This window comes from Cicer arietinum, chromosome 7 (genome assembly GCF_000331145.2).
Source record: "Cicer arietinum cultivar CDC Frontier isolate Library 1 chromosome 7, Cicar.CDCFrontier_v2.0, whole genome shotgun sequence".
Lineage (NCBI taxonomy): Eukaryota > Viridiplantae > Streptophyta > Magnoliopsida > Fabales > Fabaceae > Cicer > Cicer arietinum.
In genome coordinates this window covers 614,644-624,173 of record NC_021166.2, presented here as the reverse complement: position 1 = coordinate 624,173, position 9,530 = coordinate 614,644, and the positions used below count along the sequence as shown (strand labels likewise).

Sequence of the window (9,530 nt, the reverse complement as noted above, 5' to 3'; positions counted from 1 at the left end):
TGCTACATAATCCAAGAGCCCTTGACCAGCTTTTTCGTCGCGATCTTCAGCTGAGAATTTGGAAACACCTCCAAAGGCTATTATTGCAACAAAGAACATAGTAGTGGAAGCAAACAAGGGCCAAAAATATGTGAGAATGGTCATGATTCTTGGGGCTGCATATAACACAGAGGAAATGGTTAGTGAAATTGCTATTACTATAGAGATTTGGTATTTATAACGGATAAGCTTTTCTAGTATATCCATGATGACCTCTTGGGAATTTGTGAGATGGAGAAAATAAGAGGATGGTTATTTATATAAGTATCTTCGTTAATTAACAAGTTTTCCTTTGGTATGGTATAGATACTTTGCCATTTTAATTCAAAGGTCGATTGGTGTTGGGCTTTATTAATTAGTTTGGAAATTGGGAATGGAGACTAAAGTTTAGAGGAAAGGCACATATTCTTATTCTTCTTTGTGGTGATTTCCTTTTCCTGTTAAGGCACAAAAACACGTGAATTTATTTTTATTAATCAATGCACTTTTTTTGTCTTAAAAAATTTAGTCCTAAAGTAAATAAAGTCTATCAAATATTATTCAGTTCTCCAAAATGATTTTAAGGGATGAACGTTTTACAATAGTCTTATAAGCTAACTCTTGGTTAAATGTAAGTTTTGTTGAGAATAGAAGGAATAAAGAGAGAAAAATATGTGACACACGGAGAGGGTGATAAAAATGGATCGAGATTTTCTGCTATAGGGAAATCACAATTACACGTGGGTGGCAATATCGACAATTGATGAAAGAATTTGTTTCCGTGAGAAACATGACAACTAATAATTGATTAAGAGTTTATAAATTTTTTATATTAAGCTTATATCTTATCAACTACTGCTTCTTTGGATAATATAAATCATCCCAAAGTAATTGTATAATTTCTAATTTTATTTACAATGATATTTTGTTGTAGCATGGACATATATACGAAATATAAAATTCAAGTGGTTATTTAATTTGTTGGATATATAAAATATTTAACATGTTTGTTGTACCTGATAATTGGTCTGAGTATTGTTGGGATTTTTTCTTTAAATTCAATTCAATATCATCCGCGTGCACTTCAACCTCCACATCATGTATAAAACAAAAAACACATTTTAATGTAATAACTCATAACCAACATAAAGAGAGGACCACCTGAAGTTATAGCTTGATCCCACTTTCATTACATCACTATTGTATTGGTAATAGCGAAATTATATTTATGAAATTACATCATCAAGTTGAATCATACTTCATAAGAAAATTCAACTTCGATGGTATCCCATGAAGTGTTTGTTCACTTTGTTGTTGTGTTCAGAAACAGCTTGAGCTGTGGACATTTCTTCTACAAAAACTATTTGAATTATTATTTTTTATTAGTAATGAAGACAAGTCATATGAATATTAATCCTAAATTAAATTGTTCATCGAAGTCACTTTAATTCGTCGCTTTCAAATTCCAAATCATAAGTCCACATCATTGCCTTTGTTACAATTGCACTCTTATCTAAAGCGACTACCATTGAGATGAACCTTATAATTATGACCACTTTATATTTATCATGTGGACCCTGATCGGTGTAAATGAAATATTAACAACACACTTTCTAATACACATATTCAAAAAACTTTTTTCTATTGGTTGTAACATTTGCGGGAAGATGATCATTTTTTTAAACCGTCAATGTTATGTTAGTATTGTTAGTAATTGTTATAAGTATGCTGAGGGTGGGAACCGAACTCCTCACATCCTTCTTAACTTATCCACCTCAACTATCAAACCACCCTAATATTTCCTTAGAAGATGACCTTTATAGATTAATAAATGTGAAAACACATATTTTAGTTTATAAATAAGTATATGAAATGAGAGAGTGACAAGTATGAAGGTAGAACTAGGAGTAGCCGGCTTGGCCGGCCTGTTATGCATTTGTGAAGATTGATTGACCAAAGGGGAACTAATTTCATATTCTAATTGTTTATTACTTATTATTTATTATATGTAACCTTGACATGAGAGCCTCCATTTGTTGTTATTGTTTTTGGACTCAGCCCTACTTTGTCATTTAGCACCACCTAAAAACAAAACCAAATCAAAATATTGTGCATATTATATAATATATAAGTCAGAGAGTTCTTCCATTTGTGTATATATCTGTTTGTGCATTTCCAGTGCTCAAACTGAAGGAAGGGAAATGGTGAGGTGTGAAGAGAAATATGGAGAGGAGCTTTCACTTGTTATGTCAGACCCTATAGTATTGGAGATTAATCGTTTGCATAATCAAATCAAAGGTTCTTCCACTGTCAACTGTTTGATTCCCACTGTTTCTGTATCATACTAAATATTGACATGCTTTCTTTTCATTGATTTCCTTATTGCATATTTGAAATTGCGACAAAATCACGATAGCACTGTAATTTTATAGTTTTTGTCAAAATCACGGTGACATGTTGTGATTCCCCCAAACTCACCACCAATTATAACATGTCATTAGCCTATAATGAATACAAGTTGAATATAGTTCGAGAATGCACGATTCTCTAGTCAGTATCTTCATATCAGTAATTTGTCAATAAACTTTATAAGTTATAACTCAATGTAATCATTGTTGCAGAAAAAGTTAAGGAGCTAGCAATTTGTCAGGGTGAAGTCAAAGCATTAAGGTCAACTGAAGCTCTGAAGGATAAAGCCATAGAAGAGGTATGTTTATTAAATTAATCTATACAAACATTTTATTGTCTTGGAATTGGGAAGGAAAATTGGTCATCTTACATGGCATATCATAATCCCCTTGATGCTTTAGGGACCATTATTTCATGCATGTTAAAATAGAAAAGTATGAAACTACCTACTTATTTTCAGGATAGTACAACATATATGAATTTTGCAGTATTCAGTACTAATTTTGGCTGTAAACCTCTTTCACCAATTCCAGTTGAGAAATGAAGTTAGTAAATTGGATGAGAGACTTAGAGCTGCAGAGGATCATTTAAAGCAAAAGGTGCACTGATTTGGTGTACTAGTATAGTATTTCTTTTGAAGCAAGAACCATATCCAAAATTGTTAGAATCTAAAATGGATGTTTTTCAAAATCTATTGGTATGCAGAATCTAGAAATCAAGAAACTGACAGATGAAAAGAAAGAGGCATTGGCTGCACAATATGCAGCAGAAGCAACACTTAGAAGGGTGCATGCAAATCAAAAGGATGAAGATTCTGTTCCAATTGATAATGTCATTGCCCCTCTTGAAGCTGAGATTAAAATGTATAGGAATAAGGTAAATTAGAAATAGTACAGTTTTCAACAAAGATTAACCATTTGCAAGGAAAGAACAAAATGGAAGTGAATTTTGTGGACTGACAACACTAACATCCAATCTGGCTTCATAGATTACAACACTTCATGAAGATAAGAAAGCTTTGGAACGACTCAAAAAGTCAAAAGAGACAGCATTGTTAGAAGGAGAAAAGATTTTGCAAAGTGCACTAGAGAGGGCTCTAAGAGTTGAAGAAGTTCAAAATCAAAACTTTGATTTAAAGAGACAGATTGATATCTACCAGGTAGGATTTTCTGTGTTTCCATTTTTTATATTTGGATTTTGATATGAAAGTGAAAATCTTTTACCCAATTTACAACTAACATAAACAGGAGGAGAACAAAATTTTAGAGAAATCCGGCCGCCAAAAGATTCTTGAAGTTGAAAAGCTTGGCCAAACCATTCATGAACTTGAGGAAGTCATCTTAGCTAATGGTGCTGCGGCCAACGTTGTTCGCGATTACCAGAGACAGATTTCTGAATTGCAAGTAAGGATATATTATGGCTACTGGCATTCTGATCGTAATATTGGATATATTGACTGTTTGTGGTAACTTGGTTGTTTGCATATAATACTTAAGGAGCAGAAAAGGACATTGGAGAGGGAGCTAGCAAGAGTAAGAGTTTCAGCCAATAGAATTGCAAATGTTGTGGCAGCTAATGAGTGGAAGGGTGAAAGTGATAAGGTCATGCCTGTCAAGCAATGGCTGGAAGAGAGAAGGATTATGCAGGTATGTATGAATATCTTTCCATGAAAATCTTTGAAGATTATATGAACTTGCTTCCATGCCTATCAGTTTAGAGAAAATACTTAATCATTTTACACATATTTTTTGGATAAACTTAGTAACCCCGTGCGACTACATAGACTAATCCTAGGAAGTAAAGAGATCAATTTTTGTTACTCATAAGGTGTTGTTGTTCCTAATAGCTACAATATACTGAAATAAATCTAAAAGGGTAAATTTCAGTTTAAGAAGGTGTAAACTACAATTTTCCATATTTAAGGAGTCCAATCAAGAGAGTCTGCCCAACACTCTTCATGCACTAACTCCGGGTGTACTTACCTCCCGGCTGAACCCCGTATTACCAGGACTCCCTTTCCCTGAATACCGGAGGGTTAAGATTAAAAAAATACTAATGCACTAACTTCAGTGAGACAATCAAGACATCTCAATGAAATATAATCCATTATGTCCTTGCATATGTAGGCAGAGATGCAACGGTTGAAAGACAAGCTAACTGTATCAGAGAGAACAGCTAAGGCAGAGTCACAACTGAAGGTATTTTTATCTGACTTATTTGTCTTCCATGTAAGCATCTAAATCAATTTTAAACATGTAATTTGTTGTTTACTTCAGGAAAAACTAAAAGTGAGGCTAAAAACACTGGAAGCAGGTTTAAAACATTTTTCAAGTTACTCAGCCACTTCAAATGTGTTTTCTTGGTCTCCAAAAGAAGAAAAGTCTAACATTAGAGGTTTTCTAACAAGTGGTGGATCAAGAAAGAGATCCACATCACAACCAAGAGCATCTTCTGTTGGAAGCCCTTTGTTCCAACAGACAAATATTAAAAAAAACAACACAGATATTGTCGGTGAGAATTCGAAACAGGGAAGCCCTACTAAAAAGAATTATACTTCTGCAGAAAACATGTTGAAGAAAGGGATGTGGGTCTCAAGAAGAAAAGTTGCTGATAGTGGTGAAAAGGAAAATGAGATGCAGGTGAACACTGACATGCACTTAAACAACTTCAATGATGGAAGAGAAGCAGCAGAAATCAAAATCATTGTTGATGTGGATGAAGACTTGCAAAGCAAGAAACCAAATGATTCAGGCAGTGACGATGTGGTGTCGAGTTTTCTATACGATAGGCTGCAAAAAGAGGTCATCAATTTGAGGATCTCTTGTGAAAACAAAGACAGTAGCTTGCATGCTAAAGATGAAGAAATTAAGGTAATAATAACAGCTACGCTCTACTTCCACGAGTAGCGATTCTCTTCATTTCTTACTACAATAGTTTTTGGTTTATAAATTTTACATTTCATGAATTTGTGACATAATTAGACTTTTATACTATCAAAGTCGTATTAATAGAGCCCACAAAGATATCATATATTTCTCTTTCAGTTGCTCATGAAGAAAGTTGATGCACTTACCAAGTCCATGGAAGTAGAGTGGAAGAAAACAAAAAGAGAAGCAGCTGCGAGAGAAAAAGAGGTTTCATCAATAAAGCCAGATGATAGCAAGAAAATCAGAAACACAAACTCCTCCAAAAGGTTTTAAAACTTCTTTTCTAGTGCCACTTAGGCAAATTCTAAGTATTCCACGGTAAACTGATACTTGAAAATTGTTCAAATATCTAAGGATGATAAATGTTGTCGAATAAAAGTATAAATTTATGGTATTGCTAGTTCTTTAGACTAAGAAATTGACTGATTGATGTTCGTTCAATGAAAATAAAGGAAAATGAATACGAGTCTCTCAAAACTCAACTTATTGAACTGACATCAATTAGATTATCGTCTTATCTGTATGGGCGAGAAGAACCCTAAACTTCTACTTCTAAAAAGTGTCGTCGATCATTGTTAGAGTTTAAGTGATCTTTAAGGACTGGTCCACGATGGACTATATATTGTGGTGGTCCATCGAAGAACTGGCGGAATAGCTAATACATGTTTAGTTACACGTTTTTCTGTTTGTCTTAAAACTATAATATAACATTGTTATAAAATTGCTGCAGGTTGATGAAAGAACGTTGATGCATCTTTATTCGGATATAGCTAAAGGCATTTTGTTTATCAACTACATATTGTGATGGTTCATTGTAAATACAAAAAAAAAAAAAAAAAATTGTTGAGGTTAGTATCTTGAAATAAATTACCACTATTGAATAAAGGATAATTTCTGTAAATAAGTTTAAAACGTTTCACTGTTCAAGTTTTTAAAATGCATAAGAGCGACATTAAACATGAGGAACACTTGGAAAACAAGTATATTCTAGACATTGAAGAATATGAACAGCAATGTAGCATTCACTATATCTTTAGTTTGAATGCAATAATCTTAAACCCGATGTTACATTTCAAGAATCAACAAGGAAGGAAACAAAACCTATCATCTTTGACGAAATTAAAATGAAAAATGTGAAAGAAACTATTGGCAGCATACAAAGGTATGTTTGAACCCATCTCGACTTTGACCCAAAATTTCCACTAAACTATGGATACCCCAGGATTATATATTCTTACCCATATTTTACATAAATTATGTATTTTACCAAAAAAATATTACTTATCATAACATCTTCAACTATATTTTGACGGTATTTAAATTTTGACTCGAAACACAGATGTATTACAAAATATTTTGAGTTTAAATTTTTTTATATTTAAAAAACTCAAACTAAATTTGTCATTACACACTACTTTATAAGGTGTATATTTTGGAAAAAAAATTGGATACTAATATACTTTTTTAAAATTTTTTGGTGATACGATTTTTTTGTTTTTTCTTTAAAAAGAATAGTTATTTAATTCAAAAAACTAGTTTATATTTTATGAAATATATTCTTGTGATGAAAAATTCAAATTTAAATTTTATTGAAATGCATTTGTATTTTAGAAAACTTAAATTAAGTTTTTCAATACACATTTTAATCATTTTTATTATTTTAAAAATAATTTGATGTACTGAGAAATTTTTAAAACAGTTTTTTGGTTTTTTTTTCGAAAAAATTGTGATTTTTAAGTTTTTTTTTTTGAAAAAAATAAATTAAAAAAAAAAAACAAGATTTTTGTTAATGTGGGGTAGGACTTAGAGCATATGTTTTTCTGCAAGGAGGAGTACCATCCCCACATTGCTATAGTTAGAGAATGGGATTATGCACGTTGTAGATTTGAATCCGTGTTCCGAAAAATATCTTGCAACATGCCACGCAATTGGACTCAAAAGTATAATATAACATAATAATTATTTGTAAAGTATAATATTTAATTATTATAGGAATATGACATATATATATATATATATATATATATATATATATATATATAAAGACGAATTAATCAATAAAGTAAAATTTAAAATATGGATTAATTAGTAGGAGGTTGAGAATTTTCCTGAAATTATATAAGAGATTCAAATCAATTCATTCTTAAAAAACAAGTAAAATGAGATATAACTTTGACTCCTATTAAGTTAGAAAAGCAAAATATTCGTCTTCTTCGTCATTTATTCTAGACAAGTATTTTAGAGTCATTTAATAATGTTTTTTTTTCTCTTTTTATTTAAATAATTAATTTTTATATTAGTTTATTTTTTCTTCATATTTTGTCTATGATTTTTTCATGTAAGAACAATGTTTATTTGTTTGTTATTTTTGTGCAGCGTTATTTGATTTTTTTTTCTTTTTACTTAAATAATTACTTTTTATATTAATTTTTTCTTCATAATTTGTCTATGATTTTTTCATGTAAGAACAATGTTGATTTGTTTTTTTGTCTTTATACAACTTTATTTGATTTTTTTTTAAGATTAACATATTAGATTTAATTTATTGTAAATTCATTCAATAATTTTAGTGTCGTTAACGTTATTGATTTAGAGATGTAGATATTTTAAATATTTGAATTTTATTATATTTATATATATTTTACTGTTTTATGTTATTAATTTTTCATTTTACTTTTTATGAGTGTATTCTTTCAATTTAAATGATTAATATATTTTGTAAGTAGAAAAAAACTTTTAGAGAATATGAATGAAAAAAGAGGAATAAAGTAAAATAGATATGCTCTTAAAAGTTTTAATAATTATGCTTTGCTTTTTGGCTTTGTCAAAAGCCTATCATTCATGGTATCTTTAAAAAAGAGAGAAATAAAAGGAAAAAAAGACTTCCGCTTAGAGACGGTTTCCATTTATTTTCTTTTTATGTTCATACATTTTTGGGTTGTAGCCATTGAGATAAGGTTCGAATTAGGGCTCTTTGTGGTTCAATTTGGATCAAGTACGCATATGTGTAAAGATTAAAATCATGGCGGCTATAGATTTTGATCAAATAAGCCATATGATGTTAATTATTTGTTTGGGTGCGGTTGATTGGATCTGTTAATTTTGCTTTTATCCGTGCATAATATATTTAAATATAAATATAAAATAAACAATATCAATTTATGTAACATATAACATGCATATACAATTATTATAATTTTGTATCCAAAAAATAAGTATCAACTATATTTATTATTCACCAAAAACTATATTTGAAATATTTGTCGGAAAAAAAAAACTATATATCAATTATGTAAATCAGTTTTACATTATTAATTAATAAGAACAATTAATTTTATTACATTATTTATAATTGTAACTTCTGTCCGTCAATAATTATGTAATTAATAATTCATATTAATTGTTATTATAAAATTGGTTATAGTGCCGGAATATATATGATAGATTCACATACAAAAATTATATTTAAAATATATGAAATAATAAAAAGAAAATATTTTTTGAGAGTAATGAAAAGAAAAGACTATATTTACTTAATAAGAATTATTAAAATCCAACCAAAAAATAATTGATATTACAAAAACAACAAAAGACCAATAAATAATTACAACATCTCATACTACCAACAATAGGGCTTGTTCGATTTTCAATATTATGGATTGATTTACACTTAATTTTTTGGATCGGTTGAAATCTGAACACCAAATTTAAAGTTTGAGTTGAGATTGTAAACAAATTATGATATATCTTAACTATTAGAAATAATAATAGTGAAGACATTATTACTATGTTGAATAGTTATATGACCTAATGAACAACATAAACTAAACATTTTTGTGTGATGAATAACATAAACCAAACATTATCTTTAGATGAAAGCAACTTTTTCCTCTGGATGGTGACTGTCAAGTCCCTTTCACTTCTGCCATAAGAAACACTTCCTTCAAGTTTTACTTTTTTTAGTCTATGTTTGAAGAGGCAAATTAAACGCAAAATTACTATATATGCAAACCATATGATACAATATTAAACTATCTGGATTTATTTTCCCATTAAATCCCAATGACATTAAACACATTTTTGTTTATATATATATATATATATATATTTCATTCCCAATGAGATATATATATACAATTGTCCCTTTATTATTTTAAATTTAAATAATTTAGTAGC

General features: G+C 29.7%; 1 protein-coding gene across 2 annotated transcripts; it reads left to right on the top strand.

Annotated features, from left to right (window-relative positions):
- Positions 1–1,730: 1,730 nt before the first annotated feature.
- LOC101500036 (microtubule-associated protein 70-5-like) lies at positions 1,731–6,566 on the top strand. 2 transcript variants are annotated; one of them, XM_073363988.1, is made up of 11 exons: positions 1,731–2,316; positions 2,640–2,725; positions 2,961–3,026; positions 3,133–3,303; positions 3,416–3,586; positions 3,675–3,830; positions 3,930–4,073; positions 4,554–4,625; positions 4,704–5,297; positions 5,472–5,620; positions 6,085–6,566. In XM_073363988.1, exons 1-11 carry the CDS (start codon positions 2,220–2,222, stop codon positions 6,101–6,103), a joined length of 1,725 nt encoding a protein of 574 aa, XP_073220089.1. In that variant the 5' UTR covers positions 1,731–2,219; the 3' UTR covers positions 6,104–6,566. The 2 variants fall into 2 exon arrangements, with proteins under 2 accessions (XP_073220089.1, XP_027192123.1); XM_027336322.2 differs by having other exon boundaries at positions 1,751–2,316; positions 3,924–4,073; positions 6,085–6,560.
- The last annotated feature ends 2,964 nt before the right edge of the window (positions 6,567–9,530 follow it).

What these genes read in the sequence shown, in the direction of transcription:
- LOC101500036 (XM_027336322.2), top strand. Translation starts at nt 2,220, where the DNA reads ATGGTGAGGTGTGAAGAGAAATATGGAGAGGAGCTTTCACTTGTTATG. An exon ending in GACAGATTTCTGAATTGCAA is followed by an intron (nt 3,831 to 3,923) that starts GTAAGGATATAT and finishes ATAATACTTAAG; the next exon opens with GAGCAGAAAAGGACATTGGA. An exon ending in CTAAAGATGAAGAAATTAAG is followed by an intron (nt 5,298 to 5,471) that starts GTAATAATAACA and finishes TTTCTCTTTCAG; the next exon opens with TTGCTCATGAAGAAAGTTGA.